The sequence below is a fragment of the Asparagus officinalis genome, chromosome 7 (genome assembly GCF_001876935.1).
Source record: "Asparagus officinalis chromosome 7, Aspof.V1, whole genome shotgun sequence".
Taxonomy (NCBI): Eukaryota; Viridiplantae; Streptophyta; class Magnoliopsida; order Asparagales; family Asparagaceae; genus Asparagus; species Asparagus officinalis.
In genome coordinates, this window is record NC_033800.1 from 1,777,937 (window position 1) to 1,802,466 (window position 24,530).

Below are 24,530 nucleotides of genomic sequence, written 5' to 3' on the forward strand. Positions count from 1 at the left end.
CGAATTTGAATAGGAAGGTATTTGCTCCGATGCGGTCGTTTACCAGCCCTAGTCGTTGGCTGGTTTTTGCCTAGTTTAGTCCCAATTGACACTGTGACACCATCATCAGCACTTTCAAGAATGGAACACATATCCTATTAGAACACTCTGCACATGCGGGAGGTGGGTGGTTCAGATTGTCATGCATCATGGAATGTTCTGATAAGAAATCATGCTCCCTTTAAAAGTACGAGTTCGGGAAAATCTTTCCATAGTCAATATTATCCTTAACTATTTTAAATATTATATTGTTATCCTAATTTATTCTAATTATCATATCTTCTTTGAATTAGTAACTAAATGATTTATCATATTCATAATGAGACTTAACATGTTATTGGATAAAGAAAATATATGTTCTGATAAGAAATCATGCTCCCTTTAAAAGTACGAGTTCGGGAAAATCTTTCCATAGTCAATATTATCCTTAACTATTTTAAATATTATATTGTTATCCTAATTTATTCTAATTATCATATCTTCTTTGAATTAGTAACTAAATGATTTATCATATTCATAATGAGACTTAACATGTTATTGGATAAAGAAAATATATTTGATATAATTCAAATTCTTTATTTATTTTAGTTCGTAAAGAAATATGAAAAATATATGTTAGCCAGCACCTAAAAACTTTTAGACTTTGTAAAAAATATCCTCCAAGTATTTTAAATTGTAAAAAAATCCCTACAAATTTAAAGTTTTATTAAAATATCTTAAAAATTTTAAATTTTATTTATTTCAATTCAGTGAGAAATCTGAAAAACATATGCTAGCTAGAAACTAAAAGGACAAATTTTCAAAATGAACCGATTTCGAATTTTAAATAGCAAAACCGACCTCATCGAAATTTAAATAGCAAAACCGACCCTTTTCAGAAGAAAAGGGTCGGTTTTGCTGCTGAAGGTTTTTTACGACATACACGGGACTGCTAGTCCCGTGTATTTCGTGGCAATTTCGAATAACACGGGACTAGCAGTCCCGTGTTTATTACAGAGACTAACGAAGGTCTGCAAAAAAGAAATGCACGGGACTAACAGTCCCGTGCATTTTACAGAGCCTGCTGTCTCTGCAAAAAACAATAGCACGGGACTGCTAGTCCCGTGCAATTCCTGGGCGCAATGAAATGCACGGGACTAGCAGTCCCGTGCATTTCCTGCACATTCACTATGCATGTATTTCTGCTACGGGATAATTCCCTGTACAAACGCATATTTCAAACGCAACAATCATAAATTACACCATTGCATAAACACATATATCAATTCCCTGTACAAACTCATGTCAATTCCCTGTATAAACACATATCAAATCTAAAAATCATAAAATACACCACAAACGTACGAATCCAAATCCAACAAATCACGCCACAAACTTACGAATCCAAATCCAACAAATCACGCCACAAACCCACTTACAAATCTAATAAGTCACACCACAATCTCAGCTACAAATCCAAAAACCATCTATTGTCCCGAAATACGTTTGTAATGTACATATCAAAATAGGATTGTAATTTATATAACAATACCAATTAGCTTACATACATCCAAGAACTCTTCTCCTCCTCCTTTGTCTTCGGCCTCCTCTATCCCGACCTTCGATGAGTTCATGATCCGGTTGCGTTTGTGGTTGTGACGGTCCAGCTCCATCGTCAACACGTTGGGAAGGCCCAGCTTCATTGTCGTTTCTGCGTCGTCCTCGTCTGTGTCGTTGTTGACGTGTGTATACTAATTGAGGTACTTCTCGTCCATCATGAAGGTCTTCATGAGTTCGATGTAAGGCTTGGTGAAGCCTCTGCATTATCGACTGATATATTGATGCATGTTTCTGTGCTTCGGGATATGTACCTGCGAGAGATAATTCAAAAAAATCCGAAATGCAAAAATTACTTTAAAAAAAACATAATTTAGCAATATTTCTAATAAAAATAAACTTAAAATAAATTTAAAAATACTTACTAATTCTCTCTCATCTATACCCCGAGGCACATATCCTCTTTGCAACTCAACCGGGGATGTGGTCGCATGGAGTATCCATCTTCTAGTTATCCTCCAATACCAAGTGTAGTAATCTGATTCCTGGGGAGTTGGCTCGATTTGCTCAACAATACAAAAATGTCTATCATTCCATCTGTGTATATAATTTTGATGCTCAGCTGCCCAGTCCTTTTGTTGGCCTCCTTTCTTCGCCTTCCTCTCTATTTTTTCAACAATTTGCGGAACATGTTGTGCAAGACCAAATTGTCGAAGCACGCGATCCGGTACATGCATTTCTACTATCTCGAAACATATTAGAGGAACTCTGGCTCTCCATATAACTGGGTATTCTGTGCATATCGGGGGTAGATGATCGAGAAATGGGGTGTAGGGCTCCCATTCCATCTACAGAGTATTACATGTAATTGTTGCATATCATTAAAACGAAAGTTGATATATAGAAGAAAAAACTCGTTTTTATAGAAATGATACCTGAAAAATCTTCATGCGGTCAAGCTCATTTCGGTAGAAATCTAACTGTCTCGCCGGGGTCTCGTCAAAACATTTTTGGACATTCCATCTGTGTTAGTTTCAAAATTCAGTACCAAATGAATAACTACAATTATATTTACTACGTTAAAAAATATAATACCTGCATCCTAGTGGAATTTGTCCGTCTAGGCTCCCATTGAAGTTTGTCCTTCATTCATCATTCCATCAAAATTTAATGACTTGGATAACATAAACATTTTCCTAAAACCTCCCTCATACATCGGCATACTATTCAATCCGACGCCGAGGCTCCCATTGAAGTAGCAAATAATGGGTATAGAGTTTGCCTAATGGCTAAATTCCCTAATCCCAAATCACATTATTCATGTCTAAACCCTAATTATGGTTAAACCCTAATCTCAAATCACATTATTCATGTCTAAACCCTAATCATATCTAAACCCTAATCACATTATTCATGTCTAAACCCTAATTCCCTAATCTCAACTAAATACATTCCCAAATTTCAACCTTAATCCCAAATCTCAACTAAATTCATTCCTCTCAACCATAATTCCCAAATCTCAACCCAAATCCATTCCCAAATCCGAAATTTCATGGCTAATCAAAATAAAAAAAAAATAAAACCACATTTACCTTGGTCGCCGGCGGTGGTCGGAACTTGGTCGGCGGCGGCGGTGGTCGGAGGGCTCTTGATCGGCGGCGGCAGTGGTCGGCGTCGATGGGTCTGAGGAGCGGTGAAAGAGGTGGGGGTGAAACTCGTTTGGGTGAAAATGAGTGAGGTAAAGAGGAAGAAAGTCACGGGTTCCAATTTTTACCCCCCGATCGCACGGGACTGCTAGTCCCGTGTTATTCGAAATTGCCACGAAATACACGGGACTAGCAGTCCCGTGTATGTCGTAAAAAACCTTCAGCAGCAAAACCGACCCTTTTTCTTCTGAAAAGGGTCGGTTTTGCTATTTAAATTTCGATGAGGTCGGTTTTGCTATTTAAAATTCGAAATCGGTTCATTTTGAAAATTTGTCCAAACTAAAAACTTTTTGACTTCGGAAAAAATATCTTGTAAGTTTTAAAATTTTCAAAAACACTAAAAAAATATCTTGTAAGTTTTAAAAATTTCAAAAACACCACTAAAATTTAAAATTTATATAAAACACCTTGAAAATTTCAAGCCTATAAACACACTAAAAACCTAATAATAACACAAACAACCCCTGAAAATTTATAGAATTTATAATAAATACTCTGAACTTTTTACAAATTGCAAAATAAAACCCTCAGAACTGTAAAATTTACAAAAACTCTAATAATTTCTAACCTAATAATACATTGAAAATATAGGAATTACAAATATCCCATACATAATTTATAATTTATAGAAAACACCCTTGAAGTTTTCAAAAATTATAAACAAAACCTTAAAATTCAAAATTTATAAATAACACTTTGAGAATTTCAAACTCATTAGTAAATTGAAAGCATAGGAATTATAAATAGTCTATAATTAATTTCCAATCTGTAGAAAATGTCTATAAGTTAAAAAAATTATAAAAAACCCCTAAAATTCATAATTTATTAAAAAAACTATGAGAATTTCTAACTTATAGACATTAAAATGAATATACAAAATTATTAACAACCCCTAGAAAATTAAAATTTTACAAAAAATATCATACTCACTTTAAAAGTATAGGTTTAGAAAAAACCTTTCATGGTCAATATTACCCATAACTTTTTTCAAAAGAACATAAATGATTGAAAATCTGTTAAATTTGAAAATTACAAAACAACACCTTTAAAGTTTATCACATTGTAAATTTTCCCTCCAAAGTTTAAAATTTTTCAATGATTTTTTGTAATTCCTTGATTTCAATGTAATGTTTAATAGTTTTGTGTATTTATAAATTACAAAAATTTAGGGTGTTTTTTTACAATTTTTAAAAATATTGAGTGTGTTTATTTTGTAATTTTCTAAATTTTCATTGTTTTTTAATGTAATGCATAGATACGTCAATGAATGATGATATTGAAGAGTAAGTCGTTTTTAAGATTATTAGGCCATAGTTAAGTGTACAACACATCCCTGTTCTTAGGCAGTGTAATTTATATATGCAAAAATTTTCAGACAATCTATATAGTGGTTAAAAGGATTTTGACTCTAATGTACTTTTTTTTATAAATTATGTTTAATGTGAATCTACCATATAATTTTGACTGTAGTCATCATAATTTTAATATGTTTGATTGATTGACTATATAGGTATATTGACTATAAATTACTTTATTTTCTCACATGAAGTAATATTTGGTACTTAATAATTTAAATTATTACTTTTAAATTTAATACAATTTTAATTCCTATTTTTTGTTTGAGATTTATTCCATACTTACGTGTATCAAATTAGTAACTAAAATAATAATTATTTATGTTTAAATTAGGATAATTGTAGTTGGTCACTCACTATAGAATTTTCGTGAAGATATATACCTTACTTTGTATAGCTATCTGCACGGCCCATATATATATTATTAATTAGTTGTTAATTTGACATATTAAATTATTTTTCCTTTGTAGAAATTTTTCCTTTGACTTTTGGATTGTGTAATCACTACATCATCATTCTAGCATAGAAATGATCTCACATTAAATGACTTCAAGCTAAAGTTTGAGTTGAAATGAAATATATAATATTGCTACTATGTTTATATATATTTTTTTAAGAAAATCATGTCAACACTTTTTAAACAGAAGTGAATATTTTAACTTCTGATATTTTAAAAACTAAATATTGCCAAATTGAGTGATTAGCAAAAGAGAACTTACATTAGAAAAGCGTAAATAATAAGATAAAGAGGAAAGGTAATGACATTGCTAACAGTACTATAAATAACAAACTACAATGTAAACTTAACCTATTTTGTGGAGCCTAACTATTATCTATAAGCATTGAGGTTTTCATATATATACTTTATAATTTATTAAAAATGGTCATATAATCTTATATAATAAACATATATATACTTTATAATTTATTAAAAATGGTCATATAATCTTATATAATAAAATTGATTTAATACTAAATAGTAATATCTTTATAATTTATTAAAAATGGTCATATAATCTTATATAATAAAATTGATTTAATACTAAATAGTAATATGGTTGTAATAATATCGATATTAGAGAAAAATCTTCATGAATCAATATGTTCTTTACGACATATTAGCTGTGCACTCCAAATTCATGTGTCTTTTATAGAGTCAAAAAGTTTGAATACGAGTCTCTAACATGTTGCTCTCACAACAACAAAACCCACTTAGCAGATGTGGATATTCCAGATGAGTTATACGTCCTATATACAATACAATTGCCCCAGACAAGTGAATTATTATAACATTTTTCATTCACATCGTTTAGGGTAAGATTTGCTAGGGACCTTGCATCAAAGAAAAAAAGAAAATTTTATATTTAGAGAACATGACGAAATATATCATAATCTCTCTGCTCTAATTTCGCCAGAAAATAATTCTTCATACTTTCAGTTTTACTTGTATGATACGGAGAATGAGTTATAAAATTGAATAAGAATATTAGATAATATAAATATGAGTGAAACAATAACTAAAAGTTAATGTGAATATGAGTCAAACCACAACTAAAAGTTTAATGGACATATTATAAGTAAATTCATACAAAAACCCCTTTACGAATTGAATGATCACCCATCTTTTGAAAACTTCAAGATACTAATAAATAGAGATGTTATGCTAGATTAATGTGTTTATAACTCACAAATAGTAGATCACGTGGCCACAATCTGGGTTGAAGGAAACAATAATGATATTTGAGTTGAGAGAGAGATATTATTGAGTTGATGATCAATCCTATAAAAAACTTTATTTTATTTTTATTTTTATTTTATTTTTTATTAATTTAAATAATCATGATATCTAATCACGTGCATTGTACGTGCATATCAACTAGTATAATCCAAAAAGCATGGGACTGATTTTATTACTATTTGTCAGACTTGCAAAAACCCACTACTGAAATCTAAATCAGTACAATAAGCATAGGATCTCAATATGTTCATTACATTTATATGTATCAATTTAGGGGGTGTTAGTCAATTGGGACATTTTCATGCAAAATGGGATAATTGTTAAAGTAGAATAATATTTCGCTAGTGGGATATTTTAGTGGGATAACTAGGAACAATTTTGTGAAGCGGGATATTTTAATAAAATAACGTGGGATAAATTTTTATAATCATGAAGTATATATTTATGCATTTTGAAGATATAAATACTATTTATGTATTTTAAACTTACAACTATTAATTGATAATTGTTTACAAGAATGTTCGTTACTATTAAATAACTTTTGGTTAGACTATAAGATATTGACAATTATTATTATGATGATGGTCTAATGATGGTGATAAACATAATAGGAAATAAGTAAATAAAAAAAAAATAAATAAATACGAGTTCTAGTTTTTTACCACATAGTTCTAAGCTAAAACTTGGAATAATTAGAGAGACTAGAACTCTCATTTTTGTATAGAAAAATAAAAAAAGTGGGATAATTTTGTACAATTATCCCAATTCTAGTTTTGTTAAAGTTCTGCTTGACTAACACTGTAAAATTTTATTCTAGTTTTAGTTCTATGTGACTAACACCTTAAAATTTTGTTCTAGATTTAGTTCTATGTGACTAACACCTTAAAATTTTATCCCACTGATTATCCCAGTTCTAATTTTAAGTTCTAGGTGACTAACCCCTCCTTAGTAAAAATTTAAGCGTAATCACGTGAGTTAAACGGACCTTGAGGGTCCACTTACTAGAGGCTGCTTACAAGTGGGCTTACATGGACATGCGATCCAATATGATGGGAAGAATTGGGATTTTGCTTAAAGCCCTAGACCTGAAAAAAAAATCGAATCTTTGAGCTCTCGTGTGATCTTTATCTTTCCGTGGCGAGGGAGAGAAGCAGCGGCTCCTTTCTCCCATCCCTCGATCATGGTAAGCATCATTTATTTCTCTCGTTTTTTTTGCAATCATATAAAGAAATTATTTAAATCGGATTAGATTTCGAGAAGGAATATATTTATGTTTATCTTTAACCCTTTAGATTTGTTCTTCTTCTTCTTCGTTTGTAGATTATTTATCATCCTTTTTATTTCCTTTCAATCTTTGATATAAGTGGTATCTACATGATTTAAGTTGCAATACTACCCTAATGAAATTTCGACTTGGCTCTTATTAGCTCTACATTTATTATGCAGATTATGAGTTTGTTCGGAATCTTCATATGCTAGGTTTAGTTGGTTTAGGGTCTGATGATTTCAACGAGCAGTATGTATTGAGCAAGTATTATGCGATTGTATAGCTTGATATTACAAGTAATTATTATTATAAAGGAAGTAAAGGTTTTAGCAATTTTTATGATACCCTAAGGTTGAAAATAGTACCCTTATTTATAGTGGTAGTAGAGGGGTAGGATGGTAACTTCGTCTGAGTATGGGCTGGCGGCGAAGTCAACATTTGCCTTATAGGCGTCGGCTGACGAGTGGAGGGAAAGTCACTTTTACGTTTAATGTGAAGTGATGGGAGGTGTGCGGTACTGACGTGGTCCGATATGTCATAAAGACTATTAAGGATAGAGAAATGATGACGTCGATTATGCATTTAATGACATTTATTCTGAAGTGATCAGCTGTCAGTGCGCATGAGAGGGCTCGCGGCTCGAGGTAGTCGTCGTCTTTCTACTCGATCGGTAGAAAGTCGAGAAGTACCGTCTTTTTGAGTCGCCTTTGCGAGATGTTGACCGAATGATCGGTCGAGTAGGTTGATCAAGAAGTCGACCTAGTTTGGGGTTGACATGTAACGCCTTTTGACTCGCCCTCGCAAGTTGTCGGCGTGTCGAGTCGTCCGAGCTGGGTCTTTGGTTATCTTGAAGAGCTAGCTCGATTACGAATAATGTGGGATACTTGTGTGCTATTGATTATCGATTACTATTTAGCACTAAAATGGCTATAACTGATCCAATGTTAGAATTTTAAAGGAATTTTGAGTATAAAATGAACCGGTTGACGAAATTTGAGAGCTTTGATCAGCCTTGAGGTGAAAAAAGAATGCTTTGGCTTTTTTTTTTAAATTAACCAAAAGTATTCACAAAAGAAATATATGTACCTGTTTCAAAGGTCGAGCTTTGAGAGAGTACTCGAGGACCGAGATTTCAGAGTCTTCAACGGTTAAGACTCGAGAAAGCTCTTAACGACATAGGGGCTGGCTGATCGGCGTTGAGAGAGGGGAAGGAGGCAGAGAGGAGCGATGGGAGGAGGAATTTGGGGACTTTTAGGGCTTGCCTGAATGATGGGATGACGGAAGATGAATCTAAGGATCAATCTATTAAGGGTTAATTGCCTATTGGTCCTTTAAATCATCTTTAATTGCCAAATAGTCCCTCATATCTCATTATTTGCTTATTATTCCCTTAAATCGTCAAGTTTCTTGCCAATCCATCCCTCGTGTTAGGTGGTATTATTAAAGACCGTTAAATGTGACAGAATTAAGTAAAATAGCCATTATACCCACACTAATATCAATCTAAATCCACCTTCTTTCTTCGCCAGTGGTCCCATGCTTCCCTTAAACCCAAAATCAAGATAATTTTCATGGCTAGCTTCCCTCTAAACCCAAAACTTAAACTTATTCTGACAATGTATACCCCATGGGTAATAAGGTAACTTGAGTTGTTAGGTTAAGCATTAACTCAACTAGAATTAGAAAAGTTAACAATTTTTCTAACAGAAGGATCATATTGCAAGAAAACTAAAGATTTAAGGGATTAAGAAGCAAGTAATGAGATTTGAGGGACTATGTCAGTTAGACATGATACAAGGGACTAATAGACAATTAAGCCATCTATTAAGTAGTTCTTTTTGTTTGCGGATATCGGGTTGGGTTTGAAAGGTTAGGATTCTATTATCCAATAGGACCAAAACCCAATTATGAACATGTCCATCTTATTCCTCCTTTTCAGTATAATGTATCAAACTATCTATATCTATATCTATACTATATATAAAAGAGGATTGCCTTTGTGGAAACTTTTGATTTTCATTTTTACCCTTTTAATTTAGATAATTCTTAAACATGTCATTAGTTGTAATTAATCATTCACTAATTATACAAAATCTATTTATTAATTATGCATTCCCTTACTTTTTCAAAACATTTGGTCTCACTATTATTTTCTTATTTAATTATGTTATTTAATAGAAAATTTAAAATTTATCCTTAATTTTTCTTCACAGAATATTTAAAATTCTAGAAAAATAAAAAATAAAATTTTTATTACGCTTATGGCTTATGCCTTTGAATTTCACCTCTTATGGAGGACTACATGTTACCTTTCATCTTATTAGCCTTTCAAAAGTATGATAATAGTATGAAAAATAATGTGTATGATAATAGCATGAAACATAATTTGTATTTGTTGTACTTGTAATAGTATTAATAGTATAATGATTTTAATAGTATTTTTTAAATTAATAAATTACATTGTAATTTAATAATTTATACAAGTTTGTAAATTGTTTACCAATGGTGTAATAAACTAATCGTGAAATTAAAATGTAGTTACTAATAGTATTATAATTATGCTATGTATAATATTATTATATTTTAAAGAGAATAAATTATTTAATATATTATAATTATTTTAATAAATTATAAATAGATTATGGCAATTATCAAAAAAGATAATAATTAATCATACAGTTCTTTATACACAGTTTTATCATACAATTTATTCATTAAATAGAAGTGTAATTGTTAAGATTTTATGTTACTATACAAGTTATTACATTATTTTCTACCCAACAAAAAAATTTGAAAAACATAAAACAAAACATGTATGCTCTAGTTCAAAGCATGTGCAACATACTAGTTTAATTTAATAAAAGGAAATTTACAAAAGATAAATCTGTATACCAAACCTGATTTAAGCTCCCCAAGGGCAATATGAACGAGTCCCTTGATAGCTTTAGCCCATAATTTTTGCAATTCCTTCTAAATTGCCAAAAGTGTAAATTTTGAATTTGGATGAACAAATTATGTTTGTATTTAGGTATTAATGGACTGATGACTGGATATAGAGTGGATAACAATTTATAGGACACTGATTTTTCAGTTGTGGTGATTAAATATTTCTAGTGTTAGCTTTATGGGGAATAAGGTATATTTAAGAAAATGAAAATTGTTCTGTTTGATCCCTAGAGCTTTGCTACAGGTACCCAAAATATGGGACCAATAGGGGGACAAGTGAGATGCCCCCCTCCTATTGGATAATGAGTTGACCATCATTAATGATGCTCAACTCATTATCCAATAGGAGGGGGACACCTCACTTGTCCCCTCTATTGGTCCCATATTTTGGGTCCTTGAGGAATTTTTCTTGATCCCTGATATTTTGATCCCATAAGTTAATGTGGACATGGGAAATGTACCAATACGTTTGAATAAATGTAAGTTGATTATTGTGTAGTAGACAAGAATAGGTAAGGGAGTGATATCAGTGGAACAATTATTGTATGAGATAACTGATAATTGCACGTTGACTGGAGGAGAGGAGCACGGGACACTATACTAGATCTAGCGAACACGTTCCCTGTTTCCTCGTAGGTACTTTATGTGAGTTTGGTTTTAACTCAATGAACACTAAACACCAATTTGTTGTTCTCTTATTATGGTGCTTTTTCATGACTTTTAATGTATTGGATACATCCTTCTAACATATAGTGGCATTCATGGCAGTTTCATATCAAGACTGCAATAGTTTTATTCCGTGCGATATTCTTGAATGATGGTACTTACCACAAGAGAGAACTTGTTAGGTATATTAAACAAAAGAACCTATTAATTTATGTAGGAAAGATGCAGTACAATTATTTTGCTCGCTGTGCTTCCCTTTAAAAGTATGAATAGGTGAAATAGTATATTAGAACTGAAACAAACTAAGTTTAACTGGGATAAAAAATTTTATTTTGTGTTGTCTACTTAATAATCTTTTGTGCCGTTTTGTAGAATTGCCAACACATCAATGACAACAGGAATCTGCATATGATTTTTCTTCCTAGTGATCCTTCTTTTTCTTCTTGTTGAAGTCTATTATGTCATTTCAGTTATGAGTTTTTATATAAGTGATCGCATTTAATTTATGTGCTTTAGTTTGTCTCCATTGCAAAGATGCGATTATTCAGGTTTTAATGATTAAATTTGTGAAAATAATGTTTGTACATGCTTTGCCAGTGATGGCATTATCTATGGATTCATGGTTGAGGGAGTTCAATGAAGCTTCTAAGCTCGCTGATGATTCAGGGTAACCAGTGTAAGTCAAGCAATAGTCAATTGTGTCTTTCAGATATTTGAATACTCTTTCTAAGGGAGACCAATGATCTTTGCTAGGGTTGCTAGTATACCGACTCAGTCTCCCTACAGCATAAGCTATATCGGGTCTAAAGGGGTTCACTGCCCTCATCAGGACCAGACGCTCAAAGGCACACATCTGCAATTAGGAGGAAGATAACAATTCTTGGTACAAAACTAGACAGTTTGGAGTCCCTTTTGTCAAAGGTTCCAAGAAAACAGCCAAAGTATGGTACTTCATGTTTTCTACTCGGAGAGATCCAATGTCTTAATATGTAACCTTTAGTTACACTAAGTACACATATTGTAACCTGCATGTTTCATCTGATAGGTTATTAAAACATTAAAAAGATGCTGATAGATGACAGGACCCTAGAGTTTCAAGTAAATATTGACCTTATAAACATATCCAATTGGGTCATTTCTAACAATTTACGACTTATGTGTGTATTAGACTGACTTGCTGATGAAAGGTTTGATACTGAGATCAATTGCTTCTTATAGAAACCAGTTGTATTAGAAATTTGAATTGAGTGTTCTTGGTGAAAATTCTTGGACATTAGTTGACAATTTTATCTCATGGCTGGTTGTCCATCTTGATGTTCTTTTTAGGTTGGACTGGTTGATCTTCTCAGTAATGCGGAAATGGTACTATTGGATTTGGTGCTATGCTATGGTCCAAGTGATTTGTCTGGTGGACCCAATTGATGAGGCCTTATGTTTACTCAACTTATCTGGTGGACCTAACTGATAAATCTCTGTTTTTTCGTTTTCCTAACTTCTATATTAGCAGTTAGGTTTTCAGCTTGTAGGTTTAGTTCTATGGTCTGATCTATACAAAGATGAGAAAAATTATTGATTGACAACCGGATAGGCTTTGATATTATTTGCAATTTATCACTTATCAGTGTGTTGTTGGAATTTGTTTTTACTATGTCGCTATTTTACTGTTTATATGCTGTATTCATTTTCTGTAAATTAGGGGTGCAGAGGAGATTGAATTGAAGGTCAACTCTATCCGAATGAAGCTGTGGAAATCCTAATACTAGTTCAATGCAAGTCATCCTTGTATTAGAAAATAACCGTACTAACCTGAAAGGATTAGTTCATGCGGGGTCTAATTGTGCTCACACACCCTAAAAGAAAAGGATTAATTCAGTTCAGGTTGGACGGGTTTCGGTCGAATTAAATGAAAACAACCACTTGTCATTTAAAAATAAAATAGAAATACAATTCTATAGATAACGTCACACATATCAAAGCTCAGGATAAAACACTTAATTCTACAATCTGAGAGGAGATCATGAATTATAGTCATGAGGAGTAATTAACATTCTTCTTATGGTCAAACAAAGATTAAAAAAAAAATACATCAAGAACTGTTAACTATGGGTTGCTCTAGGTGGGCTGGGTTCCTTTACCTGGTTGGGGTGGGATATGGTGGCAATCTTAACCCAATCCAGTGCTAGTTATGTTGGGTTCTTTTCATGCCAAGTGCAATCTGATTAAATCTCTAACCCAATCCTAGCTATTGAATGGATTGGGTTTGATTGGATTTGGGTTAAGTTTCATCAGTAGAATGTGCATCAGGCAGATGATTGCACATAGGCCCAACCCAAGTTTAATGAACATAAATGCTTTTAGTGTTGTCAGATAAAAAGAGGGAGGTCCTAAAGAACTCGTCGAGGCTATCGCCTTAAAACTGAGATACAGGATTAATGACTTAGCTAGCGTTGCTTATCCTCTACCTGATTATTCTGATATTTCATGGCTGAATGGGTTGCACATTTCTTACCCTGATAAACGTTAGTTTCAAAGATAGCTATATGAGTTCATCTGTAATCATTCCACTACATAACAAATTGTTTATGCCTTATGGATGCGTTGCATTACTGCCGATATTTTTGATATCATGGGTATGCTGCATTACTGCTGATATTTTTGACATACTTGGCACCTGATCAATCTTATTCCTGGATATCATGGGTATGCTGCATTACTGCTGATATTTTTGACATACTTGGCACCTGATCAATCTTATTCCTGTGTTTGACATTAGCTATAGCATTTAACTCGCTGTAAGACCCTTCTTTGTTGACATAATTGAATAGATTCCTCCAACAGAATGATGAACCTGGTCGCTGTGTTTTTAAAAAAAATTGTTTGTTTCATAGGAGTAACAAGTACAAACCTAAATTTAATTTCAGTTGACTCATTAAAACGCTTGTTATTCAGGGATAAAGAGTTGCAGAAATGCCAAGACATGCTTGCAAATCTGAAGTCTAGAACGAAGCAGATGGGGTCTGCATTGAACATGTCCAAGTTTGCTAACAGGTAGCTTTTTCATGCAGAAATTAGTTGTCGCTGATGGTCTGCATTGAACATGTCCAAGTTTGCTAACAGGTAGCTTTTTCATGCAGAAATTAGTTGTCGCTGATAGTGTCTTTATTGTCTGCTGTATGCATGCGGGTTTAGTAATTATGTATTAAAATAACAATCCTCGTGTTGTTGTCAGTTTCAATTAGTTAAGCATCACTAACAACTGGATTGGTTTCATTGGTGAAATTTAGGGAAGATTTGTTTGGGCCTAGTAAAATATCGGTTGAGGACCGAACTTCGGGTTTGGACAACCATGGAATTGTTGGATTACAACGGCAGATGATGAAAGGTAATTCTTATTCTTTTTGGGTATTAATTGGCTTATATTTCATATATGATTCCATTTTTAAATTTTGTTAAAGGTCCTTTCCGCTGCACCATAACTCGAAATTTGTCATGAGGGTTGAGGTTTACAATTTTGTACTCTTAACATGCCCTTGCAGATTGAGCCTCTTTGTCATGCATACTAAGTTACTAACTAGACTTATAAAGCAAGGCAAATGTTTTTTATTTTATAATATTTAATTTATAGATGTGGTGGTTTCCTAAAAAATTGAATATAGATGAGGGGTTTCGTGTAATTTACCCTAGTTTTTAATCAGATGGGTTGCTTTGATACCATCAACGATTCTCTACCCGGATTTGAATGAAAAGAATAAGAATACGCTATAAATCCCTAGTCATTCACCAAGGTCCTGAAGTTATGTCGAGGGTTGAGGTCTATGATTTACACTCTAATAGAGCTTATGTACTATTTGTAGAGCAAGATCAGGGCCTTGACAAGCTAGAGGAGACAGTCTTTAGCACGAAACATATTGCCTTGGCAGTGAACGAAGAATTGGATCTTCATGCCAGATTGATAGTATGTTCAGAGGATTTGATCATCTTACAGTGTGTATTCTTAATTTCCTTTCGCAGTTTCAACTGGTGCTGATCCTTGTTTGTTTTATTTACTATGCAGGATAATTTGGACCAACATGTGGATGTCACAGACTCGAGGCTTCAGGTTGGTTCGTTTTCTTATTTGCTAACTTAATGTCCATATTTTGTACCTTAAAGTTCCACTGAATGAGAGTAGTTCCATTTTTACGAACTAAAGCTCTGAATATATGAAAAGATATGCCAGTAATTGAAGCCTACACTGAATTCTCAATGATACTTGTCTATAAAAAAGAGTTACTAAATTTTCATGGGTTAATTGCACGTACACTCGCTGTACGCATGAGGGCGTATCATTTATAGCCCCGGACTATTTTACTAGTACATTCATCCCCTGAGCTCTGGACCACATTGTTTCTCCCGTTGGGTTGGAGATGTCATACCACGTGGGAATCGCATGGCTATAAATTACCTCTTGCCTTTAATTTAACTGGAAAAAGACCAAATTGCCGTCTATATTAAGGGCGAAAAAGTAACATTGTTTGAGATTCAGGGTGTCAGTGCTCATAAAATAATTTAGGAGGTATAAGTGGCTGCATTGCCATATTACAGAGGGTGTATATGCAATTAAACCATTTCTTATAACTTGTTTTGACAAACTTCACCTGGTTGAAAGTTTATGAACAAGGAAAAATTTTAGCTCTCTTTTCAGAAAATTATGAACCTAAAATGATTTTAACAAAGGTTGTTAATCGTCTACTACATCCTGATGCAGCGCGTGCTGAAGAGACTTGCTATTCTGAACAAACGAACAAAGGCAGGTTGCTCGTGTGGATGTCTTCTAATTTTGGTGGTGGTTATTGTGATATTGGCTGCTGTTGTTTGGGCTCTCCTCAAATATCTGTAAATTGGAAGGCTAAATTGCCTCTCGCGGCCACTCTTCTTGTGTGAGTTTGATTTTGCAAGCAACAGAATTTCATTTGGAATTGTATTACGTGATGTATTCTGAAATTGCTCTTGGGATTCATGATGATTTGGATGCAACCCGGTGTGCATATAAACTGTTGCCCGTTGCTTCGTGTGCCTGAACAAAACCCTTTGTGATCGTGTAAAGCTTGTTTATATAATATATTGGCTTAATTGCATTTAAAAAACTTTTTTAAATGCGTATTCTGGCAGTTTGTTTTCTGAATAACAATGCAAATATAGCAAAACGTTTAGGTACTCAGATTGTTACATGTTTTTTTTCTTGCTGTACTTGATTCCCTAGGAAAACCAAAGTAATGAATCAAAATATTCCAAACAACTTCAAATAGAGCTGGGTTTAGTTTGATTTCTTTTTTTTTTGGCCCCTTAATCGGGCTATATTTTGAACTAGAAAACACTAGTTTAATTTATGATCGATTTTTGCCAAATGAAAAATAAGATTTCGAATCGAGATTGTACCACCTGAAACAAATTCTGTGGAGTTGCCAAATACAGCACTTAGCCCAAAAGTTGGGGAGCAACTAATCTAATTGTACAATTCTTGATTCCTTATAATGTGAAACTTATCGGCTGATTAATCAAGACATTGCAGGCAAATGACTTTTGACAGAGTTTCATGATGATTTTTTTGAAAGTTGCTTTGTTATTATTCTACACGCCAAAATGTTACTCGAAAATGTCTCATCAACTATAGGCATTAATATATATGTTGTACTACGATCTCTCAAATTTAAGTGAAATATAATGGAAGTATATTAGTTTCTTATAATGTTTAAATATCTTAGTCATATTATTTATAGGCTCGGACATGGTGATATTTTTCATATGTGAGGCCTGCATTATTTTGAGAGGAAAGCTCCAAACATGGCGTATATCATAAAATTAAAAAAAAAATATTGCTTATGTTCATTTCTCACAACTAATATTCCGTTTAACAACTGATTTTGTTGAAATCTAAATCAGTAGAATAAGCATAGAATCTCAATATATTCAGTACATTTACAAGTATCAATTTAGGGGCTGTTTGTTTGCTAAAAAAAAAGAGAAAATCCACCCGCCATGTCAGATTTCAAGAAATCCCCCCTGCCACGTAGAATTTTGGTTTCAACCGATATCCAAATCATATGTTTGTTTCGTTTTGTGATTTAAAGAAATAAGGGTGTCACGTCAGATTTTTGAGAAAAATATTTTCATACCAAAAACCTCTGAAAACACTTGGAAATGTCACTTTAATAAATTTTTAATTACCAAAAACACAGTTGAAATAATGATTGTGAATAAAACACATTATTTAATTGCTAAAAATACTGTTACTATTGCGGCTGATTTCCATTTCTTTTTTTATGTTCAAACAAACACAAGAATTAGAAATCGAAACACTGTTACTATTGCGGCTAGATTTATTTCTTATGTGATGTGACGGTGACGTTGATTTCATTAGGAAACAAACCAAAAAAAGAAATGTGCGAAATGTCTTGAAATCTCTTGAAATAAGTTAAAATGCGAGTTTTATATTTCCGATTTTTTTTTCCGGGAAACAACCAAACAGCCCTCTAAGTAAAAATTCAAGCGTAGTCACGTGAGTTGGCGGACCTTGAGGGCCCACTTACTATGGGCTGCTTACAATTGGGCTCACATGGACATGCGATCCAATATGATGGGTAGAGTTGGGATTTTGCATAAAGCCCTAGACCTGAAAAAAAAAAAAATCGAATCTTTGAGCTATCGTGTGATCTTTGTCTTTCGGTGGCGAGGGAGAGAAGCAGCGGCTCCTTTCTCCAATCCCTCGACCATGGTGAGCATCATTTACTTCTCTCGTTTTTTATTTTTATTTTTATTTGGCAATCATATGAGGAAATTATTTAAATCGGATCAGATTTCTAGAATGAATATATTTGTGTTTATCTTTAACTCTTTATTTAGATCTGTCCTAATTCTTCGTTTGTAGATTATTTATCATCCCTTTTTTTCCCCTCCCTTTTCAATCTTCGATATAAGTGGTATCTACTTTATTTACATGATTTAAGTTGCAATACTACCCTGATGAAATTTCGACTTGGCTCGTATTAGCTCAGCGTTTATTATGCGGATTATGAGTTTGTTCGGAATCTTCATATGCTAGCTTTAGTTGGTTTAGGGTCTGATGATTTCAACGAGCAGCACGTATTGAGCAAGTATTATGTGGTTGTATAGCTTGATATTACTTTAGGCAATTTTGTTACAAGTAATTATTATTATAAGGAAAAATTTGCAAAATAGACCTCTTTTTGGCTTTTGCTAAACAGACCATTCGAAACATACGGGACTAGTAGTCCCGTATGATTTAATCCCCCATTAAATCATTCGGGACTACTAGTCCTGTATGTTTCGAATGGTCTGTTTTGCAAAATCGACCTCAGGCCAAAAAGAGGACTATTTTGCTAAATATTTAGCAAAAAGCAAAATAGGTCTATTTTGCAAATTTCTTCTTATTATAAAGGGAGTAAAGGTTTTAGCAATTTTTATGGTTACTTGATTTCGTTAATGTATATGGATTCAAATTATGGCGATTAAAGTCATAAAAATTATGCATTCGTGAATGTGAATAGGTATGTTCACTCTTTAGGATATGCCTTAGTCTTGGATCATATCTACAATCATATCAGTGGAATGAGGAAATTAATTTGTCAGAATATGAGTATTACCTAGCTGTTGATAACTGTTAAATTTTGTAACACCGTAATGCGGAAGCGTGTGTATGTAGGTTTTCTTTACACTACAAAGCTTTCTTCACGTTGTCCTAATCACTGATCAATAATTTATGAGCCCTGCATTTTATCTGTCATGCGCGTTTTATATACTAGCTAGCATTTACTGCTTTGTTTTTGGATGTCCCTGTAAGATCATTTCGATTTTGTTTATTCTGAATTTATTGGAAAATGATCCTTTTTGACATCATTTTTGAAGAAAGGAACATATAAGAATCTCACGTAGTGAAATTTGAAGGTTTCAATATTTGAATTGTGAATTCAAGTATTCCTCTCTTTCACATTCTGTTTTATAAACCTCGTACGGTTGCTTTCCTGGACTTGATGTTTTCTTGGTGGCAAATGTCCTCAAGGATTTCCTGCTTTTGGTAATGTTTCTCTCATGAAGCCATATACGTGAGTTTTTTTTTGACTTAAGATTCTTCTGGAAAACTGCCTATTAGTGGTTTGATATATGTTTTTATGTCAGTATATATTTTTAAAGTGACTACTCGTTCATTTGGTATTTCATCAAATGTGCTGCTCATCATTTTGGCATATACAACAAGCTGTAATTCAGTTTTATGCTCTTCCTTTATATTTTGTTGGGAACATGCATTGAGCGATAATTTAGTTTATATATGAAAAAGCTTAATGCATAGAGAAGAATTCGTTTCTTTGGTTCTTTCCCGATTGAGTATTATAATAATTAGATGCTATTCTTTATGTAGGTGAACGTTCCGAAAACAAAGAAGACCTACTGCAAGAACAAGGCCTGCAAGAAACACACCCTTCACAAGGTTACCCAGTACAAGAAGGGCAAAGACAGTATTTCTGCACAAGGAAAGCGCCGTTATGACAGGAAACAATCTGGTTATGGTGGACAAACCAAGCCTGTTTTCCACAAAAAAGTATTTTCTTATAAAATATCCTTAACCAAAGTTTCTTGTAGTATTATACACTGTACATCAACTGAATTCCGTGTACTGTGAATTTTCCATTTCAGGCCAAAACTACCAAGAAGATTGTGCTGAAGCTGCAATGTCAGAGCTGCAAACATTTCTCTCAGCACGCAATAAAGGTAGTCATGTTTTATTTACTCTTTCTTCTTTTAGATTGTCACGGTTATTTTTTCCGATAATTTCTAATGCAGAAGTTATTCTTGCAGAGGTGCAAACATTTTGAGATTGGCGGAGACAAGAAGGGGAAGGGAACATCTCTTTTCTAGTTTTGCTTTCCTGCTGTTTGAGGGCTTGGTTCAATTTCATTCAGAAGTGGACCTGCTGGAAGTGTCATTTTGCTTACCTATTTTGCTTATTAGGGACCAAGTGACTTATCAGTATATTTTGTGATTTCATATTGACTGTGAAGTTATGTAGTAAGATGCTTTTATGAATATTTTCTCTTCGGTAATATAAAGATGGAACATGTTATCTCATTTACTATATAGGTTTACCATGATCTGTGGGAAGTATCAAAAAGTTGTTATTTTGATGTGAGCTTTTTTTTTTCGAGGAATCAAAGATTCTATCACATAGCATCAAGAAGAATTTGAATACAGATATAGTCAGACCATCTCGAGCATCTGAGAAGGTCGTACGTCTATATCTGCAAGCAAAATGAGCTAGTTTGTGTGCACAAATATTGCCTGAGCGATGAACATGGGTAACATAGGAGTAGTTTGAATTTCTTGAAAAGATGAACATGGGTAACATAGGAGTAGTTTGAATTTCTTGAAAAGGGCCCAACATTCGTCAAAGATTACCACGAGGGACTGTGGCTGAGTAATGGCCCCGTGCAAGGAGCACATGATCGGGACAATCCGATTCCAAAATGATGTTGATCCAACCTTGAGAAAATGTTTGAGGTGCTGTGGTGTGAGCTACCTTGTTTCTTTTATTGTAGCTGGCAAATGTTTTTACGTTAGGTAAGTTCAGAGCGCATGCGATGCGAACAGAGAATTTTTGCAGATATTTTCTTAAAAGTGGTTGCTGTTTCGGTGAGATGTCGTCAGTGAGATTAACGTGTAGCAGATCTAAGAGCTGAGTCGATGTGTATGCTAGGTAGCTCCTTGCGCTGTCAAAAATCTAGGCTTTTCAAAACATTCATTGTTTCAGTGAGATCTGCAGGTATTATACTCTTTTGTTTGAAAATATATCAGCACTAATATGTAGGTACTAACCAATACTTTGACAGAAGCAGGCTTTCTATTTCTCCAAAGAAAAACCATTTTATTCAGTGCATCTCAACTTACATAATTCTGAATTCAAATATGGTTACAATTTAGTGTTGCATCTATCTGAACACTAGTAATCGATAATCATAACCTGTAAGTAAAGCTGAACAAAGGATCATGTACACACGCTTAGACTCAGTTGGAGGAGCAGCTCGTCAAACTTTCATATTTTCGCTTGTTCTGATTGAAATCTTGGCTAGGGTTCTTATTGCAGAAGCGCATATCGATATCCACGCAGCTATCTAAAACCTTGGTTCTCTGCAGCGGAATGACGGTAACTGGACTTGTAGGACATGAGTGAGGATTAGCGATCTTCTCCTCCATGAATCGATAGCACTTGTCGATCTTCGCCTAGCTCATCATCATTATACGTAAGTCAATTTTTTTTGATAAGGGTGTTAAAAATAGGGCTATCTCTGTGTTAGCGGTATAATATGTATGTTGCATGATATCCTCTGACAGTACAATTGCAGATAACAGAAATTAGATAATTCCATTACGAACAACAAATAGAGTAAAAATCCGTAACTGCTTATTTTTTACTGAATAGTTTTGATATGCTTAGTATGAGTCATAACCGTCCTAGATAAATGAGCGGTTACGATTTACAAAGTGGTTTCTTAAAGGTCAACCAAACAATGGAAAGGATCCAAATTTTTTATTACAATTATCAAATTTCCATAATAAGTAACAAATTTATAGACTTTCTGGTCTTACCTTGTACTCTACAGGCATTAGATGACCAAGAGTTGAGACGTAGGCATCAAATTCAAGCGGAAAGAGTTCCTCGATGCAACATCTCAGCGCAGAAACAGCGATTACACTAGCATTACACTCTACAAACTTGATCTCTGCGGGAAAAAAAGAATCCAGAGTGAAAAATTCGGTTCAAAGATCGACCCAACAGCAGCTATAAGTCCATCGATTTGAGTTTTCTATTACCTAATAGAGCTCGATATAAGATTTCAACGGTGCGAGTGTGCAAGGAATCATGAGAGGGGAGGCAAGAGGTGAAGAGGTCGATGTACGAGTAAGGAGTTACGCAGATGAGTCGCCAGTCTAGAGCTTTGAGGATTGTTAACTCCATGCGCACAATCGTACTAGATTGGTATGTGTGCTCAAGATCATCTGTCTATATAAAAGCTCTGTCTGTTAGGACTTAAAACAGCATGAATTCAATTAATTAGACAACAATATCATATGAAATTGACACGAAGTTCTAGAGATATATACTACCAACCTGGAAATCATCTAAAGAATGAATGAAGACTTCATCAACCTTCGATGCAATTGATAGACATGCGATCGATGACAGCTCTATCATCCAAATCTCCCATTTCTTCTGGTAATAAAATCAGAAAGTGGATTTTTAGTTTAAAATTTTAACTAATTAAAGTTTGATTTAGATTCAGAGATGCTCACAATATGGCAGTTGAGAGACAGGAATCGATCTAGATAATTGACCGCAGCAAATATTGTCCCACATTGTAGACTAAGTCGACGACGAGCCTGTATTTTTCCAAAAAATAATTAATCAGAATATTCAATGAACATAACAATACCAAATCAAAAGAATCAAGGGGAATGCGATGAATAATGAATCACCATGAGTATCCAACGAACAGCTCTGAACCTAGCATCACGTAGCTCCGAAGAAACACGAAGCTGCTCCAAATAACCATTCGCAGACATAAAAATTCTCTCTCTACGAAGGTAATTCCGAAGAAGATGGTCGTTCTCTTCGTCGCTCGCGTAACTATCGTAAGCAGGCGAAGAAATATTATTCTTGTTGCAGTGACAGATTGAACCTGGCGAAGGCGAGGGAGTCGAGAGGAACAGCCTCTCATCACATAACAGAAGAAGGTCGTTGCTCCCCATGGTTTTCTATATTTCTCTCTCTCTCTCTCTCTCTCTCTCTCTCTCTCTCTCGAGTGAGGACTTAAAGAGATAGGAGAGAATGAAGCAGGTCTGACATGAAAAAGATCAATGGTACGAGATTTTATAGATGCTTTGCTGTTGGTAGAGAGAGAAAGAGGGACATATGGGGTCAGTGATATTCTTGTTTTTGGTTCTAACGGTTTTCAACCCCCTCTCCCTTATCATTTATACACTCTCACACAATCTCTCTCTCTAACGTGGAGTTATTTGGAAAATAACCAACTTAAATTATAAGGTAAATGTGTAGATATATAAAAGATCATGTAGGTAATGGAGAAGGTGGGGTGCTTTAAAAACGGAGGGGGTTGTTCTCATGAAGAGGGGTAAATGCGCGCGAAATTTGTTTCCTTTTTGTGTTTTATTATTATTATTATTTATTTTTGTGAGTGGGCTTTGGAGAGTGATGCTTTAACCAGTGGCGTGACCTGGGCACGAGGATTGATGGGCCCCGTGCTCGGCTCACTTTCTCATTTATAGAGCACAACACGGTGCTAATGCAGTAGTCAGCTAGCAGGTGCGTTAAAAATTAAAAATTTTATCACGATTTGTGAAGTTAAAATGCCCCAACATCACAATTTTTTTTTTTTTGATAACCCAAACTGGAATCAAACTCAAGACCGTGGGAGTTAATTAAGGTTGCGAAAGTCATATTGAAACCTATCAATCGTCTGGATCACCTGCGGTGGATGCCAATATCACAGTTATCATGCAGTTATGTGTTTGGGAAGTATTATTTTCGCGTCCCGTAACTAGACTAAGAAGAGAACTAATGCGATATATAGTAAGAACCGTCACCTAGGCCGCTGGTTCAAGCTTGATGTTAATCATTACATCAAATATTAACAAGAGACTTTGAGAAAACTATAATTGTATGTCATGAAGGCCAACATATCTATAATCCCCTTAAATCTACGGGGTTTTTTTTTGTTTATCTCCAAATTATAGAAAAAACTTTTAAAGTTATCACTCAATCCCCTTCAGAGGATATACTGGGTGTATTTCTCTATTTTCCGTGAAGTTGATTAATATTTTTAAAATATAATCAAATCATACCAATATAATTTAATTCCACGCAGTAAGGACAGAACTGACATGAACATAGAAAAATCCTACAAATTTTTACCAGAAGAGATATATGGGATAATTCCATGGGCAAAGAGCAATATGCATAATTCTGTACGAGCATACTAGAATTTATGACATTTTCAACATTCAACAAAAGTCGGCTGAACTCGAAAACTTCTGGGTATCAGAGGATGAAGAAGAAGGGGGAAATTATTATTATTATTATTTTTAAATCTGGAGATGGTTAAGGCCACGTCCAAAATTAAATATGCTGTTATTATAGGTAATATCGAAATCACAATGGAGCAGAAAGCAACAGGTAGCTGGGACCATTCACGCAGTAAAACATGGTT

General features: G+C 33.9%; 3 protein-coding genes and 1 long non-coding RNA gene across 5 annotated transcripts; 2 read left to right on the forward strand and 2 right to left on the reverse strand.

The window, feature by feature from the left end:
* On the reverse strand, positions 1,982-2,698 carry LOC109849866. Its single transcript, XR_002249253.1, has 3 exons — positions 2,671-2,698; positions 2,511-2,598; positions 1,982-2,423 (listed from the first exon to the last, which is right to left on the reverse strand). It is a non-coding gene; the product is annotated as an uncharacterized LOC109849866 (long non-coding RNA).
* Positions 12,061-16,379, forward strand: LOC109850096 (syntaxin-52-like; the record flags this gene model as incomplete). Its single annotated transcript, XM_020420014.1, has 6 exons — positions 12,061-12,194; positions 14,203-14,301; positions 14,538-14,635; positions 15,108-15,208; positions 15,308-15,352; positions 16,001-16,379. Coding segments are annotated over 6 exons (609 nt in total), but the record flags the coding sequence as incomplete, so codon positions are not given.
* Positions 17,885-20,383, forward strand: LOC109850442 (60S ribosomal protein L36a-like). Its single transcript, XM_020420460.1, has 4 exons — positions 17,885-18,007; positions 19,670-19,849; positions 19,945-20,019; positions 20,107-20,383. Exons 1-4 carry the CDS (start codon positions 18,005-18,007, stop codon positions 20,164-20,166), a joined length of 318 nt encoding a protein of 105 aa, XP_020276049.1. The 5' UTR covers positions 17,885-18,004; the 3' UTR covers positions 20,167-20,383.
* Positions 21,147-23,137, reverse strand: LOC109849428 (putative cyclin-D7-1). Of its 2 annotated transcripts, none has more exons than XM_020419264.1 (6): positions 22,780-23,137; positions 22,597-22,683; positions 22,415-22,513; positions 22,117-22,306; positions 21,892-22,025; positions 21,147-21,525 (listed from the first exon to the last, which is right to left on the reverse strand). In XM_020419264.1, exons 1-6 carry the CDS (start codon positions 23,050-23,052, stop codon positions 21,310-21,312), a joined length of 999 nt encoding a protein of 332 aa, XP_020274853.1. In that variant the 5' UTR covers positions 23,053-23,137; the 3' UTR covers positions 21,147-21,309. The 2 variants fall into 2 exon arrangements, with proteins under 2 accessions (XP_020274853.1, XP_020274852.1); XM_020419263.1 differs by having other exon boundaries at positions 22,415-22,516.